This window comes from Eptatretus burgeri, chromosome 2 (assembly GCF_056783735.1).
Source record: "Eptatretus burgeri isolate ZD-2024b chromosome 2, Ebu_testis_v1, whole genome shotgun sequence".
Taxonomy (NCBI): Eukaryota; Metazoa; Chordata; class Myxini; order Myxiniformes; family Myxinidae; genus Eptatretus; species Eptatretus burgeri.
In genome coordinates, this window is record NC_140962.1 from 150357376 (window position 1) to 150375917 (window position 18542).

Consider the following 18542-nt stretch of genomic DNA (forward strand, 5'->3'; position numbering starts at 1 on the left):
TTAAAATGGGGAAAAGGGTGGGGTGGGGGGGCGTGACCCTATTCCTTAGTGATTCCCACCTTTGTTCGCTCTTCCTCTTCCTGAACCTGCTGTAGTTGGGATGCTGCGTTATGCATTGACTGTGATATATCAGGACACTTTGCAGCCAAAACACCCTGCACACAATAAAGAAACAAGTGAAGAATTGTGAACCTCTGTGGTGGATTAAAGAGGATCATCCTGCACAAAATTATATATATATATATATATATATATATATATATATATATATATATATATATATATATATATATATATATATATATTTGTGAGAAAAGCACAGTGAAGATGGGAATTTGTTTAAAATTTGATAATCTCTTTTCTTTAACTCTACATAACAGCTGTACAAGAAAAAGTCCCCGATCATTAACCGCTAAAACTGTTTATCAACTGTCTTGAAGGTAGATGGTTGTTGAGGCTGCCATGATTACATCACCATACGTTCAAATAATTATTTCATTTTGTGAGGGAGCTGAACTGATATTAGGCCAAAAAAAAAATGTTGCATTGGCGTAACGGGTCACTGAAAAATAGGGTAGGTCGGTCGGGATCTTTTTTTTTTTTTTCCTAATAAATCCCAAAATTTTTGGATAATAAATCCAAAAATTTAATAAATCCTAATAAATCCCTCCCAAAATCTCCCCCGGCTCGAGTACCACCCTTTTTGTCGGCGGGTTCTGTCCGAAACACTTCCGGGTTTTTGCGATCGCGATCGCAATCAACAAGATACTTGAAATCGATAGCAAAAAAACAAAAAAAAAACCGTAGGGTCGGCGGAATTTTTAGGGTCGGGCGGGTTACGCCAATGCAACATCTTTTTTTTTTGGCCTTACATGATGTCATCCCATCATGTTGGTTTGAAGGTAAAGATAAATATTGTTGCGGTTCTGCAAAACTGCATGCCTAAGGCAATGGCACCCAACATACAGTGATCCCCAGGCAGTCTTTGTGTAGTTAGATCTCCCCTCATGTCTCGTGGGTTAACGGAATGAAGTGCATTGCATGGGTCTCGTAGTTAGGTCTAGTAACGACCACATTCATATTATGATTCCGACTCCAACCCTTTCCTTTTAGACAGAGTACAAAACAAGCATGCAAGCACACACACACACACCTTTCAATGGGAAATTGATAATAAGCACACCACGAAGCCTCCCGTGACTCGGATCCACCACAATCCCTCCACTACACAACCCGTGCACGGGCATCGCGCGCCATTATTTTGTTCAAATCTGCATGCCAATCCCCGACACCTCACCTTACTTCACACCTCGCTCACCAAACCTCACCACTTTGACCACAAACGCCTTCCGCACAGGGGAAAAATGTTCCCGCACCCCCTCATACCACTGCAGCTACAATTCACCACTCGATATAGAGGAGTACTGCATGACTCAGATAATCTTCGGCACCATGCGATGCTTGACCAAGCAACAGACGTTAATAGCTTTACCACTTCTCACCAGGGACATGCCGGGTGAGCACGCGGAATTGATACAACCCTCATCCAGTTGCCAGACCACGGCAAGACAGGGGCAATGAGGAGGGGGTCACAGGAAGTGCGATCCGGGAGTTTGGTACAGGGCCTGGGTGTGCATTTTGGCTCATGAGGGGGCCCGTGGGTGGAGGAGAAAGTTTGTTGCTATTCGACATTCAGACTGCACTCGGAGCACGTTCCTGGCCGGGGTGCCAACTCAGGGAGCATGCTCTATGTTGAGTCAGGAGCTTCGACCCGTACCGAAGCGGATGGGCAACTGAGATGGTTTCTGGCCCCGGAGCCTGGCACGGCGTGGCTAGGGCAGCTATGGCCCAATAGAGGAGCAGGATTTGGGTCACAGTGCATCGCTTTTCGGTAATCACCCCACCCTTCGCCAGGGAGCTGGCTAATAAAAGGGGGAGCGCAGAGTCATTAGCTCTCTTCGTTTCCTCTTTGCTGCCACCTCCTCGCTGGCTCACCTCTCACCTCTTCGCTTCGCTCCCTGTCTCACAATTTATGTGTGATTGCCACGACATGCTTCTTCTTGAGAGCCTGATCCGGTTGCAACTGCTGAAACTCCCTGCTGTCAACATTCTGCTACCCCCATGCAGCCAGACGAACAGTGCAGAGCACACGTTGCCATAAGCCCCAGCAAAAGTAATTAAGCCAGAGATAACGTGCCATATCACGAGGTGGGAATGCTCAGGGGAGCGTCCCATGGAGGTACACACTACACAAACAGACCTTTACATGTCTCGGTTAAGGATCTTTCTTTTTACGCATTATTCTCCCCTCTATCTCTATCCTGTCTTCTTTGGACGCACAAAGAGCATCATTACTGACTCGCAATCCCATTTTCCTCTGGCACGACACTGCACCCTCCACATTGAACTACACCACGTCTCATACCCACACCTTAGACACCACCAGTATTCCTCCCTTCTACCTCTCCATATGCATTCTGGGTTGCGTTGGTCTGCCGACCGTGCCAGGTATTGAGAGGTCGTTTATCCTCATCTGCTCTCTTTTTCTCTGGGCTATATCTAATCGTGTGTGTGAGTGTGTGTGTTGCGAGTGTGATGGCGCCTGTCTGAGCATAACTTAAGATTGTAGAAGACATAATGGGAGCTTTTGCCACACCCCACAAATTCCTTGCTATCCCCTGCTGTACATAAAAAATAAACTCAATTCACTGTGCCACATGCTTTTCCTCGCAATTGTAAATAAATGCTTTGTATAGAAATGTTCCCAGCTCGTTTTTGTCTTTTCCTCCATTGGTCCAGCATGGCCTGCACCCGCGCTTAGCCAGGACATTATTTCCCATTGAATCTGCTTTCTTGCCAGTACGTGCTTGGCAGTTCCACTCAGCTGCATCTGATCTGGTAAGGTGATCCGCTTTGAGCAAGTGCCTACCGAGGGTGTGTCCCCCCGGTAATTATATCACGTGACATTTAGGTAAACAGCATTAGACGGAGTACCCTAAGTCACGTGGTCGAGTTATTGGCGTTCACGGTCGATTAGCGACGCGACGTGTCACAAAGTTATTCGTGTGTAACGGCCTGAGATTCCGGAGAGTCTGGTGGGAACCTGTGGGAGCTCATCCCTCATGGTCTTTGCCCCTGAACCCCGGTCCGCAACAATATATTTTGTAATATAAATTGCTGCAAAATTTTTGAAAACCTAAAATGTCCAATGACAAACATCAAAACATTTGAACGTTTTCTGGTATTTTCATGAGGTGATATTAATGGGATTTTTATACTGCAAGCTGCTTCGATACAAAGCGACTAATTAAATACAAAATACCATTTGTGGCTTGTTCAAGATGTGATACATAAGGTCTTGTAATATACAGGAAAGGCCAGGAAAGATCTTGAGTTTATAAGAAAGTTATTCAAAATTAATTAATCTCCTTTCATGTGCAGCACATAAATGCAGGCAGGATCATTTGCTGAGGGTGCATCTGTGTCACCGATGAAGTGCCCTCCAAGTCAGAGCGTTAATTTGTAATCTGTTCAGGGTGCTGGTGAACTAAAATTGTAATCACACAAACTTATTGATGAATCTCCCTGCCTACAAACTCATTGATGAATTTCCCTGCCTCCAAACTCATTGATGAATCTCCCTGCCAACAAACTCATTGTTGAATCTCCCTGCCTACAAACTCATTGTTGAATCTCCCTGCCTAAAAACTCATTGATGAATCACTCTGCCTCCAAACTCATTGATGAATTAATCTGCCAAAAAAGACTCATTGATGAATCAATCTGCCAAAAAAGACTCATTGATGAATCAATCTGCCAAAAAAGACTCATTGATGAATCACTGCCTACAAACTCATTGATGAATCTCCCTGCCTACAAACTCATTGTTAAATCAATCTGCCAAAAAAAAAACTTATTGATGAATCATTCTGCCTACAAACTCATTGATGAGTCTCCCTGCCTCCAAACTCATTGATGAATCTCCCTGCCTCCAAACTCATTGATGAATCTCCCTGCCTCCAAACTCATTGATGAATCTCCCTGCCTCCAAACTCATTGATGAATCTCCCTGCCAAAAAACTCATTGTTGAATCTCCCTGCCTACAAACTCATTGTTGAATCACTCTGCCTCCAAACTCATTGATGAATCAATCTGCCAAAAAAAACGCATTGATTAATCACTCTGCCCACAAACTCATTGATGAATCTCCCTGCCTACAAACTCATTGATGAATCCCCCTCCCTCCAAACTCATTGTTGAATCACTCTGCCTCCAAACTCATTGATGAATTAATCTGCCAAAAAAGACTAATTGATGAATCAATCTGCCAAAAAAGACTCATTGATGAATCAATCTGCCAAAAAAAAGACTCATTGATGAATCACTCTGCCTACAAACTCATTGATGAATCTCCCTGCCTACAAACTCATTGTTGAATCACTCTGCCTCCAAACTCATTGTGAAATCAATCTGCCAAAAAAAACTTATTGATGAATCACTCTGCCTACAAACTCATTGATGAGTCTCCCTGCCTCCAAACTCATTGATGAATCTCCCTGCCTCCAAACTCATTGATGAATCTCCCTGCCTCCAAACTCATTGATGAATCTCCCTGCCTCCAAACTCATTGATGAATCTCCCTGCCAACAAACTCATTGTTGAATCTCCCTGCCTACAAACTCATTGTTGAATCACTCTGCCTCCAAACTCATTGATGAATCAATCTGCCAAAAAAAACGCATTGATTAATCACTCTGCCCACAAACTCATTGATGAATCTCCCTGCCTACAAACTCATTGATGAATCCCCCTCCCTCCAAACTCATTGTTGAATCACTCTGCCTCCAAACTCATTGATGAATTAATCTGCCAAAAAAGACTAATTGATGAATCAATCTGCCAAAAAAGACTCATTGATGAATCAATCTGCCAAAAAAAAAGACTCATTGATGAATCACTCTGCCTACAAACTCATTGATGAATCTCCCTGCCTACAAACTCATTGTTGAATCACTCTGCCTCCAAACTCATTGTGAAATCAATCTGCCAAAAAAACTTATTGATGAATCACTCTGCCTACAAACTCATAGATGAATCTCCCTGCCTACAAACTCATTGTTGAATCACTCTGCCTCCAAACTCATTGTGAAATCAATCTGCCAAAAAAAAACTTATTGATGAATCACTCTGCCTACAAACTCATTGATGAATCTCCCTGCCTCCAAACTCATTGATGAATCTCCCTGCCTCCAAACTCATTGATGAATGTCCCTGCCTCCAAACAAATTGATGAATCTCCCTGCCTCCAAACAAATTGATGAATCTCCCAGCCTACAAACTGATTGATGAATCTCCCTGCCTCCAAACTCATTGTTGAATCACTCTGCCTCCAAACTCATTGATGAATCAATCTGCCAAAAAAACTCAATGATGAATCACTCTGCCCACAAACTCATCGATGAAACTCCCCGCCGACAAACTCATTGTTGAATCACTCTGCCTCCAAACTCATTGATGAATCACTCTGCCAACAAACTCATTGATGAATCACTCTGCCTACAAACTCATTGATGAATCATTCTGCCTACAAACTCATTGATGAATCTCCCTGCCTCCAAACTCATTGATGAATCTCCCTGCCTCAAAAACAAATTGATGAATCTCCCTGCCTCCAAACAAATTGATGAATCTCCCTGCCAAACTCATTGATGAATCTCCCTGCCTCCAAACTCATTGATGAATCTCCCTGCCTCCAAACTCATTGATGAATCTCCCTGCCTCCAAACTCATTGATGAATGTCCCTGCCTCCAAACAAATTGATGAATCTCCCTGCCTCCAAACAAATTGATGAATCTCCCAGCCTACAAACTGATTGATGAATCTCCCTGCCTCCAAACTCATTGTTGAATCACTCTGCCTCCAAACTCATTGATGAATCAATCTGCCAAAAAAACTCAATGATGAATCACTCTGCCCACAAACTCATCGATGAAACTCCCCGCCGACAAACTCATTGTTGAATCACTCTGCCTCCAAACTCATTGATGAATCACTCTGCCAACAAACTCATTGATGAATCACTCTGCCTACAAACTCATTGATGAATCATTCTGCCTACAAACTCATTGATGAATCTCCCTGCCTCCAAACTCATTGATGAATCTCCCTGCCTCAAAAACAAATTGATGAATCTCCCTGCCTCCAAACAAATTGATGAATCTCCCTGCCAAACAAATTGGTGAATCTCCCTGCCTCCAAACAAATTGATGAATCTTCCTGCCTCCAAACTCCTTGTTTGTGAACGTTCCAAACAGGAAGTTGTTTTGCACCGATTTGAAATGTACCAAGGGCAGTTCCATAAGTTTTATCATGTGTTTGCAGAACATGACATGATGTATCTACATCCTTGTGCTTTATCAAAACACAGCTTTTTTCATTTATGAAAATTCCGTGATGATTAATCTTTATTTAGCCTTCATCAGTGTTTAAATTAGAAGATGAAGTCATTCAGGGCTGTGAACTTTCTGCCTTCTTCCAAAACAAACTTCTTTTGGTGGGCTCTGAATCATTATCACATGAATGTAAAATCAACAATTTCACCTTTTTATCAGTTGGTTACCTGAAAAGCTTATTCATTCCCTTCACAGCTTGTACAGGTGAATGATCAACAAGATCACATGATAAAAAAATTATGATGAGACGCTCATTTGCAGCAATCCCAAATTTGTGAGCAATATTCCACGACCACGACGTCACAACTTATCATAAATGGATAATTGTTGAGCCTCCTCCATATTAAAAAAAAATGGATATAATATCAATAACAACCATTTTTTTCTGATTTACTCACCTTTAGTTCAGTATGAGCAATCTCCACAGTAACAATGTTGTGGTTCTGATGTTGTTCACCCGTGCACATGATGCACATCAAGCTCCCATCATCTTTACAATAGAGTAGGATTGGCTTTCCATGCTCAATGCATCTTAATTCCTCAATCTTCACTCCAGGATCCACCAGTTTGTGTCCTTTCTGTTTGTGAGCCTTCACGTGTTGCTCACAGCAGAGGATCTCACAAGGTACACACCTCTTGGCTGCCTCTCTTTTACAAAGCTCACAGTAACTATCAGTGCCCCCTGATTTCATTCCTTCCTTAACCTTCACACCACCATGTTCTGCATCTCGGACCTCAACCTCTAAACCAACCTCTCTTTTTTTCAACTTAATATTTTCTACTAAGTTAGCAATGATCACATTCTTCTTGAGTTTTGGTGTTTGTGGAAAAACTTCACGGCAATTTGGACAAACACAACTTGTGTCTGCTTCCCTGCTCTCCCAGAATGTCTCTATACACACACACACACACGGCAAAACGAGTGGCCGCATGGCAAAGCAATGGGCTCCTTATAGAGGTCAAAGCACAGTGGGCATGTGAGTTCATCCAAACTCTCTCCAATGTCAGAGGAAAAAGAAGCCATCTCCTTGGGGACAGAGAAGAGTGTGAAGTTGAGTTGAATTGAAACCTGAAAATGGAGATCGAAAATTAGAAAAATTTATAGTAATGAAAGACTAAGCATACAGTATTTAGGTTTGAACATAAAGAACAATTAGGTTGGGAATAATCATTCAGGAAATTAAATGAAAAACTACAAACTGAAGAAGAAGCCAATCAGAAGGTACACCCAATACACATCCCAAACGCAGGTAACAAAACAGAGTACCACGTTTCTGATGATAATGTACTTGTGTTGACAAACACAGATTACAATGCGATTTCACGAGTACACCATCTGATCTGATCTATGAGTGAATGAGAGTTTGAGTAGAACAAAGCTCGAAAGACACAACTGGTATCATCAAAATTAGTACAATGGACATTTCAACATTCCATACAGGGGGAGTGAAGATTGAATGTGTGAAAGAGTTTTCTTATCTTCGTTGTGTGATTGCCTCGGTTGGTCCTCAACATAAATGGATAAATTGACAACAGAAGACAATAAGTGGTCAGATGACAATAATCCAATAATAAATATGAACATGATCTCAAAGAAGGGGTGACATTTGTGTACCAGAAAGAGCACTACGAACCTTTGGTCCTTCTGTGGCAACACTACAAGAAAGGCCTTTTTCCTGTCATTATCTTCACTAATAGCAAGGCCTTTTTCCTGTCATTATCTTGACTACTTGCAAGGCCTTTTTCCTGTTATTATCTTGATTACTCGCAAGGTATTTTTACCATCATAATCTTGACTACTAGCAAGGCCTTTTTCCTGTCATTATCTTGACTACTTGCAAGGCCTTTTTCCTGTTATTATCTTGATTACTCGCAAGGCATTTTTCCCGTCATAATCTTGACTACTAGCAAGGCCTTTTTCCTGTCATTATCTTCACTAATAGCATGTCCTTTTTCCTGTGATTATCTTCACTAATAGCAAGGCCTTTTCCTGTCATTATCTTCACGAATAGCAAAGCGTTTTTCCTGTTATTATCTTGACTACTTCCAAGGCGTTTTTCCTGTCATTATCTTGATTACTAGCAAGGCCTTTTTCCTGTTATTATCTTGACTAATAGCAAGGCCTTTTTCCTGTCATTATCTTCATTAATAGCAAGGCCTTTTTCCTGTCATTATCTTGACTACTAGCAAGGTATTTTTACCATCATAATCTTGACTACTAGCAAGGCCTTTTTCCTGTCATTATCTTCACTAATAGCAAGGCGTTTTTCCTGTTATTATCATGCTAAAGCAAGGCCTTTTTCCTGTTATTATCTTGACTACTTGCAAGGCCTTTTTCCTGTCATTATCTTCACTAATAGCAAGGCCTTTTTCTTGTTATTATCTTGCTAAAGCAAGGCGTTTTTCCTCTTATTATTATCTTGACTACTTGCAAGGCCTTTTTCCTGGCATTATCTTCATTACTAGCAAGGCGTTTTTCCTGTTATTATCTTGACTCATAGCAAGGCCTTTTTCCTGTCATTATCTTCACTACAAGCAAGGCCTTTTTCCTGTCATTATCTTGATTACTCGCAAGGCCTTTTTCCTGTTATAATCTTGACTCATAGCAAGGCCTTTTTCCTGTCATTATCTTGATTACGAGCAAGGCGTTTTTCCTGTCATTATCTTCACTACAAGCAAGGCCGTTTTCCTGTCATTATCTTGATTACTAGGAAGGCCTTTTTCCTGTTATTATCTTGATTACTCGCAAGGCATTTTTCCCGTCATAATCTTGACTACTAGCAAGGCCTTTTTCCTGTCATTATCTTGACTACTTGCAAGGCCTTTTTCCTGTCATTATCTTGACTACTTGCAAGGCCTTTTTCCTGTTATTATCTTGATTACTCGCAAGGCCTTTTTCCTGTCATTATCTTCACTAATAGCAAGGCGTTTTTCCTGTTATTATCTTGCTAAAGCAAGGCCTTTTTCCTGTCATTATCTTGACTACTTGCAAGGAATTTTTCCTGTTATTATCTTGACTAATAGCAAGGCCTTTTTCCTGTCATTATCTTGACTAATAGCAAGGCGTTTTTCCTGTCATTATCTTCACTAATAGCAAGGCCTTTTTCCTGTCATTATCTTGACTAATAGCAAGGCCTTTTTCCTGTCATTATCTTCACTAATAGCAAGGACTTTTTCCTGTCATTATCTTCACTAATAGCAAGGCCTTTTTCCTGTCATTATCTTGATTACTAGCAAGGCCTTTTTCCTGTCATTATCTTCACAAATAGCAAGGCCTTTTTCCTGTCATTATCTTGACTACTTGCAAGGCCTTTTTCCTGTTATTATCTTGACTAATAGCAAGGCCTTTTTCCTGTCATTATCTTAACTAATAGCAAGGCCTTTTTCCTGTTATTATCTTGACTACTTGCAAGGCCTTTTTCCTGTTATTATCTTGACTAATAGCAAGGCCTTTTTCCTGTCATTATCTTGACTAATAGCAAGGCCTTTTTCCTGTCATTATCTTGACTACTTGCAAGGCCTTTTTCCTGTTATTATCTTGACTAATAGCAAGGCCTTTTTCCTGTCATTATCTTAACTAATAGCAAGGCCTTTTTCCTGTTATTATCTTGACTACTTGCAAGGCCTTTTTCCTGTTATTATCTTGACTAATAGCAAGGCCTTTTTCCTGTCATTATCTTGACTAATAGCAAGGCGTTTTTCCTGTCATTATCTTCACTAATAGCAAGGCCTTTTTCCTGTCATTATCTTGACTAATAGCAAGGCCTTTTTCCTGTCATTATCTTCACTAATAGCAAGGACTTTTTCCTGTCATTATCTTCACTAATAGCAAGGCCTTTTTCCTGTCATTATCTTGATTACTAGCAAGGCCTTTTTCCTGTCATTATCTTCACAAATAGCAAGGCCTTTTTCCTGTCATTATCTTGACTACTTGCAAGGCCTTTTTCCTGTTATTATCTTGATTACTCGCAAGGCATTTTTCCCGTCATAATCTTGACTACTAGCAAGGCCTTTTTCCTGTCATTATCTTCACTAATAGCATGTCCTTTTTCCTGTGATTATCTTCACTAATAGCAAGGCCTTTTCCTGTCATTATCTTCACGAATAGCAAAGCGTTTTTCCTGTTATTATCTTGACTACTTCCAAGGCGTTTTTCCTGTCATTATCTTGATTACTAGCAAGGCCTTTTTCCTGTTATTATCTTGACTAATAGCAAGGCCTTTTTCCTGTCATTATCTTCATTAATAGCAAGGCCTTTTTCCTGTCATTATCTTCACTAATAGCAAGGCGTTTTTCCTGTTATTATCATGCTAAAGCAAGGCCTTTTTCCTGTTATTATCTTGACTACTTGCAAGGCCTTTTTCCTGTCATTATCTTCACTAATAGCAAGGCCTTTTTCTTGTTATTATCTTGCTAAAGCAAGGCCTTTTTCCTGTCATTATCTTGACTACTTGCAAGGCCTTTTTCCTGGCATTATCTTCATTACTAGCAAGGCGTTTTTCCTGTTATTATCTTGACTCATAGCAAGGCCTTTTTCCTGTCATTATCTTCACTACAAGCAAGGCCTTTTTCCTGTCATTATCTTGATTACTCGCAAGGCCTTTTTCCTGTCATTATCTTGATTACTAGGAAGGCCTTTTTCCTGTTATTATCTTGATTACTCGCAAGGCATTTTTCCCGTCATAATCTTGACTACTAGCAAGGCCTTTTTCCTGTCATTATCTTGACTACTTGCAAGGCCTTTTTCCTGTCATTATCTTGACTACTTGCAAGGCCTTTTTCCTGTTATTATCTTGATTACTCGCAAGGCCTTTTTCCTGTCATTATCTTCACTAATAGCAAGGCGTTTTTCCTGTTATTATCTTGCTAAAGCAAGGCCTTTTTCCTGTCATTATCTTGACTACTTGCAAGGAATTTTTCCTGTTATTATCTTGACTAATAGCAAGGCCTTTTTCCTGTCATTATCTTGACTAATAGCAAGGCGTTTTTCCTGTCATTATCTTCACTAATAGCAAGGCCTTTTTCCTGTCATTATCTTGACTAATAGCAAGGACTTTTTCCTGTTATTATCTTGACTAATAGCAAGGCCTTTTTCCTGTCATTATCTTGACTAATAGCAAGGCGTTTTTCCTGTCATTATCTTCACTAATAGCAAGGCCTTTTTCCTGTCATTATCTTCACTAATAGCAAGGACTTTTTCCTGTCATTATCTTCACTAATAGCAAGGCCTTTTTCCTGTCATTATCTTGATTACTAGCAAGGCCTTTTTCCTGTCATTATCTTCACAAATAGCAAGGCCTTTTTCCTGTCATTATCTTGACTACTTGCAAGGCCTTTTTCCTGTTATTATCTTGACTAATAGCAAGGCCTTTTTCCTGTCATTATCTTAACTAATAGCAAGGCCTTTTTCCTGTTATTATCTTGACTAATAGCAAGGCCTTTTTCCTGTCATTATCTTGACTAATAGCAAGGCGTTTTTCCTGTCATTATCTTCACTAATAGCAAGGCCTTTTTCCTGTCATTATCTTGACTAATAGCAAGGCCTTTTTCCTGTCATTATCTTCACTAATAGCAAGGACTTTTTCCTGTCATTATCTTCACTAATAGCAAGGACTTTTTCCTGTCATTATCTTGACTACTTGCAAGGCCTTTTTCCTGTTATTATCTTGACTACTTGCAAGGCCTTTTTCCTGTTATTATCTTGACTAATAGCAAGGCCTTTTTCCTGTCATTATCTTGACTAATAGCAAGGCCTTTTTCCTGTTATTATCTTGACTACTTGCAAGGCCTTTTTCCTGTCATTATCTTGACTAATAGCAAGGACTTTTTCCTGTCATTATCTTGACTACTTGCAAGGCCTTTTTCCTGTTATTATCTTGACTACTTGCAAGGCCTTTTTCCTGTTATTATCTTGACTAATAGCAAGGCCTTTTTCCTGTTATTATCTTGATTACTCGCAAGGCATTTTTCCCGTCATAATCTTGACTACTAGCAAGGCCTTTTTCCTGTCATTATCTTCACGAATAGCAAAGTGTTTTTCCTGTTATTATCTTGACTACTTCCAAGGCGTTTTTCCTGTCATTATCTTGATTACTAGCAAGGCCTTTTTCCTGTTATTATCTTGACTAATAGCAAGGTATTTTTTACCATCATAATCTTGACTAATAGCAAGGCCTTTTTCCTGTCATTATCTTCATTAATAGCAAGGCCTTTTTCCTGTCATTATCTTGACTACTAGCAAGGTATTTTTTACCATCATAATCTTGACTACTAGCAAGGCCTTTTTCCTGTCATTATCTTCACTAATAGCAAGGCGTTTTTCCTGTTATTATCTTGCTAAAGCAAGGCCTTTTTCCTGTTATTATCTTGACTACTAGCAAGGCCTTTTTCCTGTCATTATCTTCACTAATAGCAAGGCCTTTTTCCTGTCATTATCTTGATTACTAGCAAGGTATTTTTTACCATCATAATCTTGACTACAAGAAAGGCCTTTTTCCTGTCATTATCTTCACTAATAGCAAGGACTTTTTCCTGTCATTATCTTGACTACTTGCAAGGCCTTTTTCCTGTTATTATCTTGACTAATAGCAAGGCCTTTTTCCTGTTATTATCTTGACTACTTCCAAGGCGTTTTTCCTGTCATTATCTTGATTACTAGCAAGGCCTTTTTCCTGTTATTATCTTGACTAATAGCAAGGTATTTTTTACCATCATAATCTTGACTAATAGCAAGGCCTTTTTCCTGTCATTATCTTCATTAATAGCAAGGCCTTTTTCCTGTCATTATCTTGACTACTAACAAGGTATTTTTTACCATCATAATCTTGACTAATAGCAAGGCCTTTTTCCTGTCATTATCTTCATTAATAGCAAGGCCTTTTTCCTGTCATTATCTTGACTACTAACAAGGTATTTTTTACCATCATAATCTTGACTACTAGCAAGGCATTTTTCCTGTCATTATCTTCACTAATAGCAAGGCGTTTTTCCTGTTATTATCTTGCTAAAGCAAGGCCTTTTTCCTGTCATTATCTTCACTAATAGCAAGGACTTTTTCCTGTCATTATCTTGATTACTTGCAAGGCCTTTTTCCTGTCATTATCTTGACTACTTGCAAGGCCTTTTTCCTGTTATTATCTTGACTAATAGCAAGGCCTTTTTCCTGTTATTATCTTGACTAATAGCAAGGCCTTTTTCCTGTTATTATCTTGACTACTTGCAAGGCCTTTTTCCTGTTATTATCTTGACTAATAGCAAGGCCTTTTTCCTGTTATTATCTTGACTACTTGCAAGGCCTTTTTCCTGTTATTATCTTGACTAATAGCAAGGCCTTTTTCCTGTTATTATCTTGACTAATAGCAAGGCCTTTTTCCTGTTATTATCTTGACTAATAGCAAGGCCTTTTTCCTGTCATTATCTTCACTAATAGCAAGGCCTTTTTCCTGTTATTATCTTGACTAATAGCAAGGCATTTTTCCTGTCATTATCTTGACTAATAGCAAGGCCTTTTTCCTGTTATTATCTTGACTAATAGCAAGGCCTTTTTCCTGTCATTATCTTGACTAATAGCAAGGCCTTTTTCCTGTCATTATCTTCACTAATAGCAAGGACTTTTTCCTGTCATTATCTTGACTAATAGCAAGGCCTTTTTCCTGTCATTATCTTCACTAATAGCAAGGACTTTTTCCTGTCATTATCTTCACTAATAGCAAGGCCTTTTTCCTGTCATTATCTTGATTACTAGCAAGGCCTTTTTCCTGTCATTATCTTCACAAATAGCAAGGCCTTTTTCCTGTCATTATCTTGACTACTTGCAAGGCCTTTTTCCTGTTATTATCTTGATTACTCGCAAGGCATTTTTCCCGTCATAATCTTGACTACTAGCAAGGCCTTTTTCCTGTCATTATCTTCACTAATAGCATGTCCTTTTTCCTGTGATTATCTTCACTAATAGCAAGGCCTTTTCCTGTCATTATCTTCACGAATAGCAAAGCGTTTTTCCTGTTATTATCTTGACTACTTCCAAGGCGTTTTTCCTGTCATTATCTTGATTACTAGCAAGGCCTTTTTCCTGTTATTATCTTGACTAATAGCAAGGCCTTTTTCCTGTCATTATCTTCATTAATAGTAAGGCCTTTTTCCTGTCATTATCTTGACTACTAGCAAGGTATTTTTACCATCATAATCTTGACTACTAGCAAGGCCTTTTTCCTGTCATTATCTTCACTAATAGCAAGGCGTTTTTCCTGTTATTATCATGCTAAAGCAAGGCCTTTTTCCTGTTATTATCTTGACTACTTGCAAGGCCTTTTTCCTGTCATTATCTTCACTAATAGCAAGGCCTTTTTCTTGTTATTATCTTGCTAAAGCAAGGCGTTTTTCCTCTTATTATTATCTTGACTACTTGCAAGGCCTTTTTCCTGGCATTATCTTCATTACTAGCAAGGCGTTTTTCCTGTTATTATCTTGACTCATAGCAAGGCCTTTTTCCTGTCATTATCTTCACTACAAGCAAGGCCTTTTTCCTGTCATTATCTTGATTACTCGCAAGGCCTTTTTCCTGTTATAATCTTGACTCATAGCAAGGCCTTTTTCCTGTCATTATCTTGATTACGAGCAAGGCGTTTTTCCTGTCATTATCTTCACTACAAGCAAGGCCGTTTTCCTGTCATTATCTTGACTACTTGCAAGGCCTTTTTCCTGTCATTATCTTGATTACTAGGAAGGCCTTTTTCCTGTTATTATCTTGATTACTCGCAAGGCATTTTTCCCGTCATAATCTTGACTACTAGCAAGGCCTTTTTCCTGTCATTATCTTGACTACTTGCAAGGCCTTTTTCCTGTCATTATCTTGACTACTTGCAAGGCCTTTTTCCTGTTATTATCTTGATTACTCGCAAGGCCTTTTTCCTGTCATTATCTTCACTAATAGCAAGGCGTTTTTCCTGTTATTATCTTGCTAAAGCAAGGCCTTTTTCCTGTCATTATCTTGACTACTTGCAAGGAATTTTTCCTGTTATTATCTTGACTAATAGCAAGGCCTTTTTCCTGTCATTATCTTGACTAATAGCAAGGCGTTTTTCCTGTCATTATCTTCACTAATAGCAAGGCCTTTTTCCTGTTATTATCTTGACTACTTGCAAGGCCTTTTTCCTGTCATTATCTTCACTAATAGCAAGGCCTTTTTCTTGTTATTATCTTGCTAAAGCAAGGCGTTTTTCCTCTTATTATTATCTTGACTACTTGCAAGGCCTTTTTCCTGGCATTATCTTCATTACTAGCAAGGCGTTTTTCCTGTTATTATCTTGACTCATAGCAAGGCCTTTTTCCTGTCATTATCTTCACTACAAGCAAGGCCTTTTTCCTGTCATTATCTTGACTAATAGCAAGGCCTTTTTCCTGTCATTATCTTCACTAATAGCAAGGACTTTTTCCTGTCATTATCTTGATTACTAGCAAGGCCTTTTTCCTGTCATTATCTTCACAAATAGCAAGGCCTTTTTCCTGTCATTATCTTGACTACTTGCAAGGCCTTTTTCCTGTTATTATCTTGACTAATAGCAAGGCCTTTTTCCTGTCATTATCTTAACTAATAGCAAGGCCTTTTTCCTGTTATTATCTTGACTACTTGCAAGGCCTTTTTCCTGTTATTATCTTGACTAATAGCAAGGCCTTTTTCCTGTCATTATCTTGACTAATAGCAAGGTATTTTTTACCATCATAATCTTGACTAATAACAAGGCCTTTTTCCTGTCATTATCTTCATTAATAGCAAGGCCTTTTTCCTGTCATTATCTTGACTACTAGCAAGGTATTTTTTACCATCATAATCTTGACTACTAGCAAGGCCTTTTTCCTGTCATTATCTTCACTAATAGCAAGGCGTTTTTCCTGTTATTATCTTGCTAAAGCAAGGCCTTTTTCCTGTTATTATCTTGACTAATAGCAAGGCCTTTTTCCTGTTATTATCTTGACTACTTCCAAGGCGTTTTTCCTGTCATTATCTTGATTACTAGCAAGGCCTTTTTCCTGTTATTATCTTGACTAATAGCAAGGTATTTTTTACCATCATAATCTTGACTAACAGCAAGGCCTTTTTCCTGTCATTATCTTCATTAATAGCAAGGCCTTTTTCCTGTCATTATCTTCACTAATAGCAAGGCGTTTTTCCTGTTATTATCTTGCTAAAGCAAGGCCTTTTTCCTGTCATTATCTTCACTAATAGCAAGGACTTTTTCCTGTCATTATCTTGACTACTTGCAAGGCCTTTTTCCTGTCATTATCTTGACTAATAGCAAGGCCTTTTTCCTGTTATTATCTTGACTACTTGCAAGGCATTTTTCCTGTTATTATCTTGACTAATAGCAAGGCCTTTTTCCTGTTATTATCTTGACTAATAGCAAGGCCTTTTTCCTGTCATTATCTTGACTAATAGCAAGGCCTTTTTCCTGTTATTATCTTGACTACTTGCAAGGCCTTTTTCCTGTTATTATCTTGACTAATAGCAAGGCCTTTTTCCTGTTATTATCTTGACTACTAGCAAGGCATTTTTCCCGTCATAATCTTGACTACTAGCAAGGCCTTTTTCCTGTCATTATCTTCACGAATAGCAAAGTGTTTTTCCTGTTATTATCTTGACTACTTCCAAGGCGTTTTTCCTGTCATTATCTTGATTACTAGCAAGGCCTTTTTCCTGTCATTATCTTGACTAATAGCAAGGCCTTTTTCCTGTTATTATCTTGACTACTTGCAAGGCCTTTTTCCTGTTATTATCTTGACTAATAGCAAGGCCTTTTTCCTGTTATTATCTTGACTACTAGCAAGGCATTTTTCCCGTCATAATCTTGACTACTAGCAAGGCCTTTTTCCTGTCATTATCTTCACGAATAGCAAAGTGTTTTTCCTGTTATTATCTTGACTACTTCCAAGGCGTTTTTCCTGTCATTATCTTGATTACTAGCAAGGCCTTTTTCCTGTTATTATCTTGACTAATAGCAAGGCCTTTTTCCTGTCATTATCTTGACTAATAGCAAGGCCTTTTTCCTGTTATTATCTTGACTACTTGCAAGGCCTTTTTCCTGTTATTATCTTGACTAATAGCAAGGCCTTTTTCCTGTTATTATCTTGACTACTAGCAAGGCATTTTTCCCGTCATAATCTTGACTACTAGCAAGGCCTTTTTCCTGTCATTATCTTCACGAATAGCAAAGTGTTTTTCCTGTTATTATCTTGACTACTTCCAAGGCGTTTTTCCTGTCATTATCTTGATTACTAGCAAGGCCTTTTTCCTGTTATTATCTTGACTAATAGCAAGGTATTTTTTACCATCATAATCTTGACTAATAGCATGTCCTTTTTCCTGTCATTATCTTCATTAATAGCAAGGCCTTTTTCCTGTCATTATCTTGACTACTAGCAAGGTATTTTTTACCATCATAATCTTGACTACTAGCAAGGCCTTTTTCCTGTCATTATCTTCACTAATAGCAAGGCGTTTTTCCTGTTATTATCTTGCTAAAGCAAGGCCTTTTTTCTGTCATTATCTTCACTAATAGCAAGGACTTTTTCCTGTCATTATCTTGATTACTAGCAAGGCCTTTTTCCTGTTATTATCTTGACTAATAGCAAGGCCTTTTTCCTGTTATTATCTTGACTACTTCCAAGGCGTTTTTCCTGTCATTATCTTGATTACTAGCAAGGCCTTTTTCCTGTTATTATCTTGACTAATAGCAAGGTATTTTTTACCATCATAATCTTGACTAATAGCAAGGCCTTTTTCCTGTCATTATCTTCACTAATAGCAAGGACTTTTTCCTGTCATTATCTTGACTACTTGCAAGGCCTTTTTCCTGTCATTATCTTGACTAATAGCAAGGCCTTTTTCCTGTTATTATCTTGACTACTTGCAAGGCATTTTTCCTGTTATTATCTTGACTAATAGCAAGGCCTTTTTCCTGTTATTATCTTGACTAATAGCAAGGCCTTTTTCGTGTTATTATCTTGACTAATAGCAAGGCCTTTTTCCTGTCATTATCTTGACTAATAGCAAGGCCTTTTTCCTGTCATTATCTTCACTAATAGCAAGGAC

The 18542-nt window shown here is 38.9% G+C and overlaps 2 protein-coding genes across 7 annotated transcripts in view; one reads left to right on the forward strand and one right to left on the reverse strand.

The window, feature by feature from the left end:
- Window positions 1-18542, forward strand: part of LOC147033531 (E3 ubiquitin/ISG15 ligase TRIM25-like) — a 472162-nt gene that overhangs the window by 388230 nt on the left and 65390 nt on the right. The window lies entirely within an intron of this gene.
- The window catches only part of LOC147033536 (E3 ubiquitin-protein ligase TRIM39-like), a 136147-nt gene that overhangs the window by 113734 nt on the left and 3871 nt on the right, over window positions 1-18542 (reverse strand). Inside the window, exons 1-2 of one of the 3 annotated variants that reach the window (XR_015051283.1) lie at window positions 6853-7520; window positions 60-155 (exon numbers count right to left, since the gene is read on the reverse strand). Coding sequence is in view for 2 of the 3 variants with exons in the window: in XM_085855065.1 (XP_085711191.1) it covers window positions 60-155; window positions 6853-7386 (630 nt within the window). In the remaining variant the exon portion in view is untranslated. Of the gene's footprint in view, window positions 1-59; window positions 156-6852; window positions 7524-18542 lie in introns of those variants that run through there. The other 2 variants (XM_085855065.1, XM_085855057.1) reach the window with 2 other exon arrangements.